Here is a 16,911-nt window from a genome sequence, read left to right as displayed (position 1 = left end):
AGGATAGTTGAGTGACCTTGACCTCCTTCCATGGTTAGAGTTTGATTGTTTAATTCTATTGACCAAGAACATGGCCAAAGAAATTTCATTGGAAAGAATTCAAAATTTTAAATATTCATAAAACAGTAAATTACCAAATTGTATAGGACATTTTGAATATTTATAAGCTTATTTTTTGAACAGGTTATTGTAACTAATTTTCATTTTGTAAAGGTTAATCTATGCAAAATTTCTTTGAAGTGGCATTCTGTGAAAATTTCATAGCTGCAATAAGTATGCAAAAATATTTATAATTTTGTTTTTATCTTATGAACATAAACTTCATGAGTGCTGACAATGAAATTAAAAACAAAGCAAAAATATACTTTTCACAAACCATTTATTTAGTTTAATCTTATTTCGTTACATAATCTTTACGTCAGTCAAACACACAAAGACTGGGATTATCTACACATCTCTTTTCTCCCCAAACAGAGAAACCCTATAGCCACCGCGTTGTGCTTTTGTCATTATTTCTTCCATGAAACTCTCAGCATCAAATGATGTACCTTTACTGAGAATACCATCTATATGAGCATCACGTCTTGCATCACGTTTCTTAACCTTTGCAAATAACTCCTTTTTAATCTCTGATGCTCGCTTCCTTCTCCACTTTCTCAACTTGTGCTTCTTTCTCATCTTTTTTCTAATCTTAAGAATATTTTTAGCATGTTTTCCTATATTATTAGAACTTGTTGTCGGCATTTCAATAGCATCAGGTGAGGAAGAATTTGGTAAAATTATTTCTTGCCCCATAATAGATAATATATTTGGACAATCGTAGCTTGTGGTGGTTTTGTCAGCAATGTCAAGTATGGCTACTTCATTAGCCAGGCGAAGAGATGGACATTTATATTCCACGTCCAAGCCCTGAGATATGGAATCCAGGGCAATTCTAGACGTTGAGTCGGATAATGGAACATCCTTTTTGGTCTTCAAATCAGACACTGTTGTCATCTTAATGGGATAAAATCTGCCTGGTAGCACTCCTGGTCCATCTGGGGAATGTGAGCCTAGAGATCAACAAAAAAAACTTGATATAAATATTACAGATTGAATAATTGATTTTAAAATGAAATAAGATTGGCATAAAGTTATTTAATCCGAAATCAATCATTAAAAGATGCTCCACCACTAACAGAACATAAACCCATCATTTGAACAATAATTTTGTGTTTAATTGTGTATATTTATGTATTATATATGACTAATTAACACAAAAATTAATTTCAAATACATGTAATTCATTTTGCTTTTGGTGCATGCACAATTGCATTCCATATAGGACATAGTGCCACGGAATTTTTTCAGGATGCCATTAATTATTTTTAATAGTTTTATCTTGAAGTAAAATTAGAAGCTCAGACTTTTCAATGGTGGTAATGGTGTAAATAAGTAACTTTTGTAACTGAAGAAAATACTAATTTGTCTGCTCATGTTTTTAAATTACTATTTGTCAGCAGTGGGGCATCTTTAATTTGAAAAATGTTTTTAATCAATAGTACCTATACTTCACCTGGAACTTTGGGTAAATCTTAATGCTATCCTAACAAACGTTCCCAGAATGTTTTTTATTGACATTTTGTTGCTATTTTTATCACATATATTGAAAAATGACATCAGGTCTAATTTCTAACATTAAATATCTTCCACGAATGATGTGCAACAAAACTAATAATGAAACAATGTAGGCATTATTATTCTATGTGAATAGAAAAGTACAAGTGATATTGACATATTGTTTCTATCATATTTGAACATTTTACAGAAATCTTTCAACATATATGAAGACAAATCTTACAAGAGGCCCATGGGCCTTAACGGTCATCTGACTCATGGCACAAAACAACAAAGTCACAGTATAAAGTATTGGTTAACGATTAATATAAACAATACAAGGAACTCCTTAGTTGAATATGTAAGTTTCTGAAATAGATAAATGTCATTTGTTGAACAAGCTTGGTAGTGCTTCATCCATATATGATTGTAACCCATTCAAGGATTAATATAAGGAGGAGTCAGATTTTAAAGCCAAATTTCAGCAAAGCTCCCATTTTGGACCTCCACCGTACTATCCCCATGGGTCTTAGCTCGGTCCTTTATAAAATATAATTGTCCTCACCTAAAGTTCCCCTTCTGAATCAATTAAAACCCCTATAGACCAATTTTTATTGAGATCGGAGACTGAAGCCAAAAATAGGAAGTGGGCCAGCGGCCATCTTGGAATACCAAAATCTTTACGAAAATGTTTGCATGTTGTTCGGCATCAATTAAAACCCCTATAGACCAATTTTCATTGAGATCGGAGACTGAAACCTTAAAACAGGAAGTGGGCCAGCGGCCATCTTGGAATACCAAAATCTTTACGAAAATGTTTGCATGTTGTTCGGCATCAATTAAAACCCCTATAGACCAATTTTCATTGAGATCGGAGACCGAAACCTGAAAACAGGACGTGGGCCAGCTAAAATTAAGAAAATTAGCCCTTTTGGGGCCCCACCCCTCAGCCCCTAGGGGTCGGACCAGGCTCATTCAATAAAATATGATTGTCCTTCCCCAATGATGTTTCACACCAAATATGGATGAAATTCATCCAAGGATGAAGGAGGAGTAGGATTTTAAAGCTTAAATTAAGAAAATTTGCCCTTTTGTCGCCCCAATCCTCAGCCCCTAGGGGTTAGACCTATCTCATTTATATAAGAAATAATTGTCCTTCCACAATGATGTTTCACACTAAATATGGATGAAATCCATCCAAGGATGAAGGAGGAGTAGGATTTTAAAGCTAAAATAAGAAAATTTGCCCTTTTGGGGCCCCACCCCTCAGCCCCTAGGGGTCGGACCAGGCTCATTCATATAAAATATGATTGCCCTTCCCCAATAATGTTTCACACCAAATATGGATGAAATCCATCCAAGGATGAAGGAGGAGTAGGATTTTAAAGCTAAAATTAAGAAAATTTGCCCTTTTGGGGCCCCACCCCTCTGACCCTAGGGGTCGGACCAAGCTCATTTATATAAAATATGATTGTTCTTCCCTAATGAAGTTTCACACCAAATATGGATGAAATAAACCCAAGGATGAAGGAGGAGTAGGATTTTAAAGCTTAAATTAAGAAAAATTGCCCTTTTGGGGCCCCACCCCTCAGCCCCTAGGGGTCGGACCAAGCTCATTTATATACAATAGGCCCATGGGCCTTAACGGTCATCTGACTCATGGCACAAAACAACAAAGTCACAGTATAAAGTATTGGTTAACGATTAATATAAACAATACAAGGAACTCCTTAGTTGAATATGTAAGTTTCTGAAAAAGGTAAATGTCATTTGTTGAACAAACTTGGTAGCCCTTCATCCAAATATGGTCGAAACCCATTCAAGGATTAATATAAGGAGGAGTCAGATTTTAAAGCCATTTCAGCAAAGCTCCCATTTTGGACCTCGGTCATACTATCCCCATGGGTCTTACCTCGGTCCTTTATAAAATATGATTGTCCTTACCTAAAGTTCCCCCTTCTGAATCAATTAAAACCACTATAGACCAATTTTCATTGAGATCGGAGACCGAAACCTTAAAACAGGAAGTGGGCCAGCGGCCATCTTGGAATACCAAAATCTTTACGAAAATGTTTGCATGTTGTTCGGCATCAATTAAAACCCCTATAGACCAATTTTCATTGAGATCGGAGACTGAAACCTTAAAACAGGAAGTGGGCCAGCGGCCATCTTGGAATACCAAAATCTTTACGAAAATGTTTGCATGTTGTTCGGCATCAATTAAAACCCCTATAGACCAATTTTTATTGAGATCGGAGACTGAAACCTTAAAACAGGAAGTGAGCCAGCTAAAATTAAGAAAATTTGCCCTTTTGGGGCCCCACCCCTCAGTTCCAAGGGTTCACACCTATCTCAAATATATAAAATATGAATGTCCTTACCTAATGATGTTTCACACCAAATATGGATGAAATCAATCCAAGGATGAAGGAGGAGTAGGATTTTAAAGCTTAAATAAGAAAATTTGCCCTTTTGGGGCCCCACCCCTCAGCCCCTAGGGGTCGGACCAGACTCATTTATATAAAATATGATTGTCCTTCCCCAATGATGTTTCACACCAAATATGGATGAAATCCATCCAAGGATGAAGGAGGAGTAGGATTTTAAAGCTAAAATTAAGAAAATTTGCCCTTTTGGGGCCCCACCCCTCAGCCCCTAGGGGTCGGACCAGGCTCATTTGTATAAAATATGATTGTCCTTCCCCAATGATGTTTCACACCAAATATGGATGAAATCCATCCAAGGATGAAGGAGGAGTAGGATTTTAAAGCTAAAATTAAGAAAATTTGCCCTTTTGGGGCCCCACCCCTCAGCCCCTAGGGGTCGGACCAGGCTCATTTATATAAAATATGATTGTCCTTCCCCAATGATGTTTCACACCAAATATGGATGAAATCCATCCAAGGATGAAGGAGGAGTAGGATTTTAAAGCTAAAATTAAGAAAATTTGCCCATTTGGGGCCCCACCCCTCAGCCCCAAGGGGTTGGACCAGGCTCATTTATATAAAATATGATTGTCCTTCCCCAATGATGTTTTACACCAAATATAGATGAAATCCATCCAAGGATGAAGGAGGAGTAGGATTTTAAAGCTAAAATTAAGAAAATTTGCCCTTTTGGGGCCCCACCCCTCAGCCCCTAGGGGTTGGACCAGGCTCATTTATATAAAATATGATTGTCCTTCCCAAATGATGTTTCACACCAAATATGGATGAAATCCATCCAAGGATGAAGGAGGAGTAGGATTTTAAAGCTAAAATTAAGAAAATTTGCCCTTTTGGGGCCCCACCCCTCAGCCCCTAGGGGTCGGACCAGGCTCATTTATATAAAATATGATTGTCCTTCCCCAATGATGTTTCACACCAAATATGGATGAAATCCATCCAAGGATGAAGGAGGAGTAGGATTTTAAAGCTAAAATTAAGAAAATTTGCCCTTTTGGAGGCCCCACCCTCTCAGCCCCTAGGGGTCGGACCAGGCTCATTTATATAAAATATGATTGTCCTTCCCCAATGATGTTTCACACCAAATATGGATGAAATCCATTCCAAGGATGAAGGAGGAGTAGGATTTTAAAGCTTAAATAAGAAAATTTCCCCTTTTGGGCCCCCACCCCTCAGCCCCTAGGGGTCGGACCAGGCTCATTTATATAAAATATGATTGTCCTTCCCCAATGATGTTTCACACCAAATATGGATGAAATCCATCCAAGGATGAAGGAGGAGTAGGATTTTAAAGCTAAAATAAGAAAATTTGCCCTTTTGGGGCCCCACCCCTCAGCCCCTAGGGGTCGGACCAGGCTCATTTATATAAAATATGATTGTCCTTCCCCAATGATGTTTTTACACCAAATATGGATGAAATCCATCCAAGGATGAAGGAGGAGTAGGATTTTAAAGCTAAAATTAAGAAAATTTGCCCTTTTTTGGGCCCCACCCCTCAGCCCCTAGGGGTCGGACCAGGCTCATTTATATAAAATATGATTGTCCTACCCCAATGATGTTTCACACCAAATATGGATGAAATCCATCCAAGGATGAAGGAGGAGTAGGATTTTAAAGCTTAAATTAAGAAAATTTGCCCTTTTGGGGCCCCGCCCCTCTGCCCCTAGGGGTCGGACCAGGCTCATTTATATAAAATATGATTGTCCTTCCCCAATGATGTTTCACACCAAATATGGATGAAATCCATCCAAGGATGAAGGAGGAGTAGGATTTTAAAGCTAAAATTAAGAAAATTTGCCCTTTTGGAGGCCCCGCCCCTCTGCCCTAGGGGTCGGACCAGGCTCATTTATATAAAATATGATTGTCCTTCCCCAATGATGTTTCACACCAAATATGGATGAAATCCATCCAAGGATGAAGGAGGAGTAGGATTTTAAAGCTAAAATTAAGAAAATTTGCCCTTTTGGGGCCCCACCCCTCAGCCCCTAGGGGTCGGACCAGGCTCATTTATATAAAATATGATTGTCCTTCCCCAATGATGTTTCACACCAAATATGGATGAAATCCATCCAAGGATGAAGGAGGAGTAGGATTTTAAAGCTAAAATTAAGAAAATTTGCCCTTTTGGGGCCCCACCCCTCAGCCCCTAGGGGTCGGACCAGGCTCATTTATATAAAATATGATTGTCCTTCCCCAATGATATTTTACACCAAATATAGATGGAATCCATTCAAGGATGAAGGAGGAGTAGGATTTTAAAGCTAAAATTAAGAAAATTTGCCCTTTTTTGGGCCCAATCCCTCAGCCCCTAGGGGTCGGACCAGGCTCATTTATATAAAATATGAATGTCCTTCCCCAATGATGTTTCACACCAAATATGGATGAAATCCATCCAAGGATGAAAGAGGAGTAGGATTTTAAAGCTTAAATTAAGAAAATTTGCCCTTTTGGGGCCCCGCCCCTCTGCCCATAGTGGTCGGATCTATTTCATTTATATAAAATATGATTGTCCTTCCCCAATGATGTTTCACACCAAATATGGATGAAATCCATCCAAGGATGAAGGAGGAGTAGGATTTTAAAGCTTAAATTAAGAAAATTTCCCCTTTTGGAGCCCCGCCCCTCTGCCCCTAGGGGTCGGACCAGGCTCATTTATATAATATATGATTGTCCTTCCCCAATGATGTTTCATACCAAATATGGATGAAATCCATTCAAGGATGAATGAGGAGTAGGATTTTAAAGCTTAAATTAAGAAAATTTCCTCTTTTGGAGCCCCGCCCCTCTGCCCCTAGGGGTCGGACCAGGCTCATTTATATAAAATATGATTGTCCTTCTTCCCCAACGATGTTTCACACCAAATATGGATGAAATCCATCCAAGGATGAAGGAGAAGTAGGATTTTAAAGCTAAAGTTAAGAAAATTTGTCCTTTCGGGGCCCCACCCCTCAGCCCCTAGGGATCGGACCAGGCTCATTTATATAAAATATGATTGTCCTTCCCCAATGATATTTTACACCAAATATAGATGGAATCCATTCAAGGATGAAGGAGGAGTAGGATTTTAAAGCTAAAATTAAGAAAATTTGCCCTTTTTTGGGCCCAATCCCTCAGCCCCTAGGGGTCGGACCAGGCTCATTTATATAAAATATGAATGTCCTTCCCCAATGATGTTTCACACCAAATATGGATGAAATCCATCCAAGGATGAAAGAGGAGTAGGATTTTAAAGCTTAAATTAAGAAAATTTGCCCTTTTGGGGCCCCGCCCCTCTGCCCATAGTGGTCGGATCTATTTCATTTATATAAAATATGATTGTCCTTCCCAAATGATGTTTCACACCAAATATGGATGAAATCCATCCAAGGATGAAGGAGGAGTAGGATTTTAAAGCTTAAATTAAGAAAATTTCCCCTTTTGGAGCCCCGCCCCTCTGCCCCTAGGGGTCGGACCAGGCTCATTTATATAATATATGATTGTCCTTCCCCAATGATGTTTCACATCAAATATGGATGAAATCCATTCAAGGATGAATGAGGAGTAGGATTTTAAAGCTTAAATTAAGAAAATTTCCTCTTTTGGAGCCCCGCCCCTCTGCCCCTAGGGGTCGGACCAGGCTCATTTATATAAAATATGATTGTCCTTCTTCCCCAACGATGTTTCACACCAAATATGGATGAAATCCATCCAAGGATGAAGGAGAAGTAGGATTTTAAAGCTAAAGTTAAGAAAATTTGTCCTTTCGGGGCCCCACCCCTCAGCCCCTAGGGATCGGACCAGGCTCATTTATAGAAAATATGATTGTCCTTCCCCAATGATATTTTACACCAAATATAGATGAAATCCATTCAAGGATGAAAGAGGAGTAGGATTTTAAAGCTTAAATTAAGAAAATTTGCCCTTTTGGGGCCCCATCCCTCAGCCCCTAGGGGTCGGACAAGGCTCATTTATATAAAATATGATTGTCCATCCCCAATGATGTTTCACACCAAATATGGATGAAATCCATCCAAGGATGAAGGAGGAGTAGGATTTTAAAGCTAAAACTAAGAAAATTTGCCCTTTTGGGGCCCCACCCCTCAGCCCCAAGGGGTCGGACCAGGCTCATTTATATAAAATATGATTGTCCTTCCCCAATGATGTTTCACACCAAATATGGATGAAATCCATTCAAGGATGAAGGAGGAGTAGGATTTTAAAGCTTAAATTAAGAAAATTTCCTCTTTTGGAGCCCCGCCCCTCTGCCCCTAGGGGTCGGACCAGGCTCATTTATATAAAATATGATTGTCCTTCCCCAACGATGTTTTACACCAAATATAGATGAAATCCATCCAAGGATGAAGGAGGAGTAAGATTTTAAAGCTAAAATTAAGAAAATTTGCCCTTTTTTGGGCCCCATCCCTCAGCCCCTAGGGGTCGGACCAGGCTCATTTATATAAAATATGAATGTCCTTCCCCAATGATGTTTCACACCAAATATGGATGAAATCCATCCAAGGATGAAAGAGAAGTAGGATTTTAAAGCTTAAATTAAGAAAATTTGCCCTTTTGGGGCCCCACCCCTCAGCCCCTAGGGGTCGGACAAGGCTCATTTATATAAAATATGATTGTCCATCCCCAATGATGTTTCACACCAAATATGGATGAAATCCATCCAAGGATGAAGGAGGAGTAGGATTTTAAAGCTAAAATTAAGAAAATTTGCCCTTTTGGGGCCCCACCCCTCAGCCCCAAGGGGTCGGACCAGGCTCATTTATATAAAATATGATTGTCCTTCCCCAATGATGTTTCACACCAAATATGGATGTAATCCGCTCAAGGGTTAAGGAGGAGTAGGCTTTTGTATAAATAGTCTTACGCACGACGCACGGCGCACGGCGCACGGCGGACGGCGCACGGCGGACGGCGGACGGCGCACGACGACGGACGAAACACGATGACAATAGGTCATCCTGACCTTCGGTCAGATGACCTAAAATTGTCCTTCCCAAATGATGTTTCAAACCAAATATGGATGAAATCCATCCAAGGATGAAGGAGGAGTAGGCTTTTATATAAATAGTCTTACGCACGACGCACGACGCACGGCGGACGACGACGGACAAAACATGATGACAATAGGTCATCCTGACCTTCGGTCAGATGATCTCAAAATGAACTAAAATGCAAGTGCTTTGAAATACGCTGTACTGCAATATATTAATACCTGCTATATGAGTAGACATAGATGCAGCTTGTCCATGTTTACATGTTGTTGCTATGGAAACTCTCTGTAGTCTGCTACACAGTCTACCGACAGATATAATCGCTCTTGTAGCCATGTTGTCATACAGCCCTATAGGTACCTGAAAAAGATTGAGTCAAAGCCTTTTGAAAATTCAATGTTATGTCAGAGATGGTGTAATGTGAAAATTATAACGCACTTTTTGATAATTTTTTAAAGCAACTTATCTGTTTATGTGTTTTCATTTCAATTAAAGAATCCTGTATTTGGGTAAAATGTACAAAAATGTTAGCAGTATAACACGACAACATGTCGATAAGACACTTTTGAAACATTAAAAGATTACGTTGTGTCTAATAGTAAAATAAGAGGACAATGGGCCTAAACGGTCATCTGACTACTGACACAAAATAACACAATCAAAGTATACAGTAGCACAAAGCAACTTTACATCAATATGTACACTGAAATAGACTGAAAATGTTCACCTTTTCAGACTTCATTGTAACTAACAAACTAACCTAAAAATTATCCTGTAGTTGTATGTTTCTGCTTTGAACTTCAATAAAGGTCAAGGGCATTCGTTTGAACAAACTTGGCAGCCCTTCATCTCAGCATGTTATAGAGATTTTAGCCATTTTGGCCCCTGTGACATTGAATGAAGGTCAACGTATTTCGTTTGAACACAAACTTGGTTGCCTTAATCCCAGCACACTACATACAGCTGGCCCAATATCAGGTCTCTATGCCTCTTAAGTTACTCACAAGAAGTCGTTTAAAGATTTTAGCCACTTTACTCTGTTTGACATTGAAAGAATTTCAAGGTCATTTGTTTGAACAAACTGGGTAGCCTTAATATCTCAGCATGTCACAGGCCAGATATCAGGTAGAAAGTTAGAAACCTCTTTGTTACTTGAATTCACAAGAAGTTGTTTAAAGTTTTTAGCCATTTTGCCCTCTGCGATCTTGAATGAAGGTCAAGGTAATTCATTTTAACAAACTTGGTAGTCCAAGCCTTCATCCCAGCATGCTACAGGCCAAGCCTGGGCCTTTCGGCTATCGAGAAGAAGTCGTTTGAATGAAAAGTTTACACACGGCGGACAGCACATGCCGACAGACTATGCATGATGACAATATGCCATCCTGGTCAGATTACCTAATAAATTCTGATAAGAAAACTGCTGACCGGTCGACTCTCATCACTATGTTGGGAAAATGTGAACTAAGATTTCCATAAATCAATATTAGTGAAGAAGATCAGGGAAAATACACTTTCCGAGTGCCCCGACCAGGAATCGAACCCGGGTCTCCGGCGTGGAAATCTACGGCTCTACCGACTGTGCAAAAGAAGCATGCTCCGTCAGCTGAGTGACAGAGACGACGTATTCAACACTATCTACAAACCACACCGACCCGCTCCTTTTAGTTTACATTAGTAAACGCATCCTTTTGCAGAAACACGACGATACATTTATCTTGTTAGTATAATTACTTTTTACACTTTAGTGTTATCATATATTTATAACTTAAAATAATGTATCTTTCTATGAAATATTCAATGTAAACAATAAACATCATAACTTTCTTACCACTCGTCAGCTCAAGGGCGCAGCCATCTTTTCTTTGCTACTCTCTGATCAAAAATATATAATTTAGTTTTTTTTTCCCACAAATCTGCAATACAAGCCTGTTTTATAGCTTAAAGACTAATATTTTTGTGTCAGAATTACTATTATTTTATATATTAGTTTTGAATTCCAATAAATTTGTTAGAAATTAATTTACGAGTTTTATTTGAGAGTAGTATAAATCCATTCGGAAGCTTTCTAATTGTGGCAGTATCGCTATGAAAATCTGAGAGAATTCCGGAGTAACAGGTGCTCGTGATGCTGACGATTGATGCAGTTCTGATCAAACACAACTGACATCTGCATCTGATTTTTTTTACAGTCACCATGAACCCCCAGGGTTTCTATTTGAAGGTAAAAGAAACACGTTTTAACATATTTGTAGATGCACGTACAAAGTTATGTGCAAATAGTAAGTCGAAAGTGAGCGCTCTAGACTAATTTCCGTGTACATTTTGTACACTAGTCACTATCGATTTCCCGTATAACAGTTGTATGTCGCAAATGAATCAATAATGGCGTTCGAAGGTTGATAAATACCTGTATATGACGTTGTGTACATTGTTAATGTATGTCACCCCAAAACCTTGTAGTTTACTGTGTCCAATTTATCATAGATTTTTTTTGTCTCAAATATGTTCAAAATCATGCATGTAGTTTAATAAGTCTGAAATTCAGAGCATACTATTACATTGTTTAAGGCAATTTTACCTTAATTTAACAAAAAATGAAAGAAGAAAAAGTGATTTTTAGGGTTATTGTAGACTTTTAAATCATATTTTGTTGATAAACTCCCTAAATAAAAAGCAGTGTAATTATTATTGGAGTTATGGCCCTTAAAGGGACAATTCACTCAGGCTAATTCTTTAACTTAACCAAGAAGCAAAATATGGCATAAATGTATTGTTCTGCATTTCTTATGAAACATATAACATAAAATATTGACAAATTCCCCGTCATTGTTTAGTATTTTAATTTTTATCTATGAAATATCAAATCGTTGATCAATACGATTAAGCAGATACAATATGGACGATGTACCCATACCCGAGCTAAAGTCACGCACATTAAACAAATTAACTACATAACCACTGAGAAGGTGATAAAATGATTTTTAGGCAAGACAATTCTCCTAATAAGGTAAACACTACTGTAGAGCGATTTGAGCAGTTTTAGACAAAAGTTGCATTACTCTACAAGCAAAGAACGGGGTTCGGCATACAAGACTTTCAACCACAATGTGTAATGGTGGACAGCAAGCGAGTCTGAACATCTACACACATGTCACAACTATGGGCTTTTCAGGCATATCACAGTAAAACCGACTGATCTAATTTCCACAAAAAGCAAATATGTTGACCTTATATTATGTGTGTTAATTGAATTTGTTTTAATTAAGTGTAAAAACATGAAGTTATGTAAATTGCCTTTGATTTCTTAATTATCATATTATTATATGACCATTTGAAACATTAGTCTTTCTAAATAAATTCCTTTTCAATACCAAATTGGCACTGAGTATTTTGATTTTGGGTTACAAGGTACGTACTGCATTTGATTTGTCTTATCGTTTGTGCTTGGAATGTGATTTTTACTTAAAGTAATTGATTAACACTAATATATTTAGATCAATAACCAGTATATATGTAGTAGCTCGATGTTTTGATAAAATAGATCTAATAATGTCTTTTTTTTAAATTTCAGGTGATAATCATCATTCACTTTATTCTTCTGATATGGTAAGTTATCTCCACTGTTAAACATAATATATTTGTACACAAGTTAATGTCCTAGTGAAAACTCCAAGCATACATTTTAATATTTAATTCTTTAACTTCTATTGTTTCTCATTTGTACTTCATGTCCTCAGAGGGTTTAATATAGTGTTAATTGTGTTATGTTCTCTGTTTCAGACTATCCTTCTGATAATACATTGACATGGGCTCTCTTGATTTTCAATCATAAATATTAACAAATTTCATTAATAATTTTTTTATTGCCTTGCAACCCTAGGTATTTATCCTAAAAGTAGATGAATGACCTATAACTTCACCTTTCAATTGCAAATTGAATTAAATGTCCTATCATTTAGAATAATCATAGTTATAACATAATTTTACCAGGAAAGACCCACTATATTTTGTTAGCTATTTTTAATCACATCATTGGCGACAAAAAAAAATAGGTTTACAAACAAAAATGATAATTGTGTGTAGTATGGCATGACACTTCTAAATACCAGTTTATATGTACCGTCATGGTGAGCTTTAACTTATTACTCCCTTTGGAGGATTGAGTGACTCTTCAATTATCACACATTGTAGGGCGTCCATGACGGAAGGATATCTGCCCCCTGCCTATTGGGCTATGAACCTGTTTATCCTGACCCTAGGGATGTGGGGTGTGGCCTGTCCTGAATCACCTGATGCTATCTTCATGGTAATAATTCACTTGTATACACACTATAAAGTATCATTTTATAATTTGATTTATGTCTCCTATTTTACAATTATTGAAAAATGAGCTCCATTTATGATGATGCCATAACTTTTAGATTTCTTTGTATCTAATTTCTAGTATATGATATGATGAATGGTAAATACATTAACTACATGTGTATTATTTTTTTTTTTTCTTGTTAATTAATTAACGGTAAACTGAGGTTCCTATATTCATCATCAGAGCAGCATTATAAGATTTAATTTAGTAATCATGTTACTATTTTCTGTCATTTTATGATGTCAAACATTCACTGGCAAAAGTCTGCAATACATTATTTTGTTGTATTGTATCATTGAAAGTCTTATGTGAAAGCATTTTAGAGTGAGAAAACAATATTTAATAATAACAGAAAATATCCCAATGAAATGTGATCTGATAACAAGAGACTGCAAATCATTGATGTAATTCTATTTTCTTTCAGTTTCTGATTTTACATTCTCTTTAGTTATTCTGCAAGATATCATATTCATAGCCATACACCAACCACTGGGCTATGATCTCTTCGAAAGAAACAACAGTAGCAGAGGTACAATGTAGACAGTTGATATAGAATATAAAACGTTTCTATTATTCTCAGTATAATTTTAGGTCATTACAGAGGTCATTTGTCTATAAAGGACACTTTGTTCTTTTCCTTTGATATCCTTTTTAAATATATATATATGCAATATGCAATGGTGCTGCATTCATGTCTTATATAGACATTTCAAAATGTGTAATTTAAGTCTTTATGATTGTAGCGATAGTTCATGTATCACAGCAACAAAAATTTAAATAGTGTTATGGATCTTATTGTTTTCCTGTATTTCATTACCCATATTATTGCATAGATAATCTTGTAGTGTTTCGTTGAAGTTTTATATGATGTTTGTATTCAAAGCTACATCTGTATTTTCTCTCTTTCATTTCAGTGTCAGAGTTCAGGTTCTCGACTGGGTATCCTTTTTCATGTTAAAATTTAAGAAAAAGATCCTTTTGATGATATATAAATGTTGGCTGTCCTTTTTTTTTTTTTTTTCCTAACACAAGTATAGTATCCTATACAGCCTTTAACAGAAGTTCTATAATAATATCACTGTCATGAAGAAAAAAGTGAAATGTCTTGTCAATTCTGCACTTGACAACAATCAGTATGATAAAAACTAACAGAGGCCGGCTATTATTAAATCAATTTGTATTAATACGAGATTGAGATGAACTGAATAGCCAAATAAGGCAATGAAATTGAAAATTATTATTTGTTTCATGAATGGGAGGATTTTAAGTTTAAATAGGGGAATTTCCTCCCATTTTAATGAGGGGAATAAACTGTTAACCTGCAGTAAAATGAACATTGGTTGATCACTGCACTTCTGTCTGTATTTGACAGCATGATTCAGTGAAATAGCACTATAAAATGGACAAAAGTTTCACTGTCACAAGAAGACATAAGTATTATGACATACTACCGCCGCCTTACAACACACATACATGTGCACAAAACATGTCCTGAAATGACCTTCCTTGCATGTACCATACAACTTTATAGGTCTGACCTTAATTGTTGATTAGTATGAGCATTGTTAATTTGATTCTGAAACCATTCTCATCAATCCTGCTGTACCGCGTTTTCAAGGAAAGGGGAGGAGAGTATGGAAACTTAAACATTCCAGGGTTCCCCAACTTTGGTAAGTCTACCGTGTTTGGTTTCTGTAATTAAACAATGAATAGTAGTTATATCATCAAATCCTGTGCTTTGCCTTTGTTTTTGATTAGACATCAGTATTTCATAATTACTATTTCATCCTCATTTGATATTCCATTGTTGAATTTCATTTAAAGTTGTGCAAAAAGTAAATCAACGTAGAAGTTATTATTGCTATATGTTTCAGGTAATTCACCAACTTCTGGAGGACAGTACGAGAACATTGACCAACCTGTACCCACTAATCAAGTTGACTCACCTGATGATCCCTATGGTGAGAAGTCTCAAGGTCACCCCTAGATGTCAAAGGTCAAAGTTGATTTCCAGTGTTGTGATGTGAAGATAACTGTTCTTCGCTTAAGAAAGATAGTGAGAAGTGATGTTGAAAATTTAAAGAAAAAGTAAATAATTAGAAATCTTCAAATGCTGATAGATTTTCAAGAGTGTTTTCCTTCTTAATGTCATAGATAGTTACTTTTTGTGGGTTGGATTTTTGTCCACTTTGTATTTTGGTTTTAATTGTAAGAAGATTATCTGTTATAGTGTGATATAGTATTAGAAAGGTTCAAATGCTGTATTGAAACACATAATCAACAGCATGAGTGAGCTGAAAATGGTAGCATCCCTTTATCAAGTAATGTTTTATTTAGAATGTTTAAAAGCATTTTATACAGATATAACACATTTATACAACTCAGCACTTTCTAAATTGTATTTTTGATTTTTTGGTGAGAGACGTATGGGAAAATATTCCCAGTCGAGAATACGCAATAAGGTGATATTTTTTATCAACACAAATAACCAGTCATTATATATTTACTCACAATTTGTTTACAATTCTAGTTATTTTCTGCTGAAATGAAGATAATTTTTTTACAATAAAATATAACCAGAATAACTTTCAAGACTCATTTTGTATCTGCCATATCATGTTTCAGCTCAGTACATTGTTTAACACTTATATGTGGTCTTAATTAACATTTGAAAAAAAATCAGTGAAGCGTGAAATGCGGATATTACATGTAAACTTCCTTATTAATTAATCAGATTTCAGATTATTTATAGTCATGTTTTTGTGTGAAATTAACTTAACAAACAAACTTTAAATTAATTGTCTGTTTCTCAAAGTAAAAATTCCAACGCAAGTGAATAGAAATCCAAACAATAATCCGTCCACATATCTCCACGTATATCATTGTACTCGATGCACTCAACTGACCATGTACACGTGACTACGTACCTGACCCGAGCGAGCGACAACTATCAAGGACACACACGTGTCGATGTACATGTACGTGTAAAACTTGGTGTATATTGAAGTGTTTTATTAGTTCGTATTGGACATATGTTGGGATATAGCTGACAACACATTCATCTATTACATCAATGAAATATTGTCAGGTGAGTACAGTGTTTATTTTCAATTTGACATTGTTATTTGCAATATCGGGGCATGTGTATCTGAGACAAGACATGTTTAGAATGACACACGTGTGTCAAGTGTCCCGTGCTTTATATAGGGGGTTGGCCAGTGAAGGTTACTAAGAAGAGCAAAAGAAAAATGGCTGCCACTTCCTTAGATACCACACTGTCATAACTAGGGGAAACTTTAAATTAATTGTCTGTTCATTAATTGTCTCTACGATGTATTTAGCTTCACTTTAAGATGAAACAGGCCTAGGGTTTTAATTCTTAACATGTTTTAAATTCAGTCCATATTTTGGTAAATTATTCAGTAGAATTTTTGGCATTTTTGTGTGAGTTAAGAAGTTTCAGAGTATGTGAGGTTGAGAATGGTTGGCTGGTATACTGATGTTTTATTTAACTGAACCC

At 36.5% G+C, this 16,911-nt stretch overlaps 2 protein-coding genes across 2 annotated transcripts; one reads left to right on the top strand and one right to left on the bottom strand.

Moving 5' to 3' along the window:
• Positions 1 to 362: 362 nt before the first annotated feature.
• LOC138318737 (uncharacterized) lies at positions 363 to 10,907 on the bottom strand. Its single transcript, XM_069261388.1, has 3 exons — positions 10,854 to 10,907; positions 9,247 to 9,385; positions 363 to 1,052 (listed from the first exon to the last, which is right to left on the bottom strand). The coding sequence occupies exons 2-3, from the start codon at positions 9,359 to 9,361 to the stop codon at positions 448 to 450; spliced, it is 720 nt and encodes a 239-aa protein (XP_069117489.1). The 5' UTR covers positions 9,362 to 9,385; positions 10,854 to 10,907; the 3' UTR covers positions 363 to 447.
• Positions 10,908 to 11,112: 205 nt separating this feature from the next.
• Positions 11,113 to 16,192, top strand: LOC138318730 (type-1 angiotensin II receptor-associated protein-like). The gene is given in 8 exon segments (XM_069261377.1): positions 11,113 to 11,246; positions 12,597 to 12,631; positions 13,217 to 13,331; positions 13,816 to 13,830; positions 13,833 to 13,920; positions 14,306 to 14,330; positions 14,946 to 15,061; positions 15,266 to 16,192. Coding segments are annotated over 8 exon segments (534 nt in total). The 5' UTR covers positions 11,113 to 11,219; the 3' UTR covers positions 15,379 to 16,192.
• Positions 16,193 to 16,911: the final 719 nt, after the last annotated feature.

The sequence above is a fragment of the Argopecten irradians genome, chromosome 1 (genome assembly GCF_041381155.1).
Source record: "Argopecten irradians isolate NY chromosome 1, Ai_NY, whole genome shotgun sequence".
Classification (NCBI taxonomy): domain Eukaryota; kingdom Metazoa; phylum Mollusca; class Bivalvia; order Pectinida; family Pectinidae; genus Argopecten; species Argopecten irradians.
Note: the sequence above shows the minus strand (reverse complement) of the source record. Positions and strands in the feature narration are given on the sequence as shown.

Bases quoted from the DNA above. Each gene is read 5' to 3' on its own strand.
- LOC138318737 (XM_069261388.1), bottom strand. From the start codon at position 9,361: ATGGCTACAAGAGCGATTATATCTGTCGGTAGACTGTGTAGCAGACTA. The intron at 1,053-9,246 runs GTATTAATATAT...GTTGATCTCTAG, and splicing joins TATGTCTACTCATATAGCAG to GCTCACATTCCCCAGATGGA.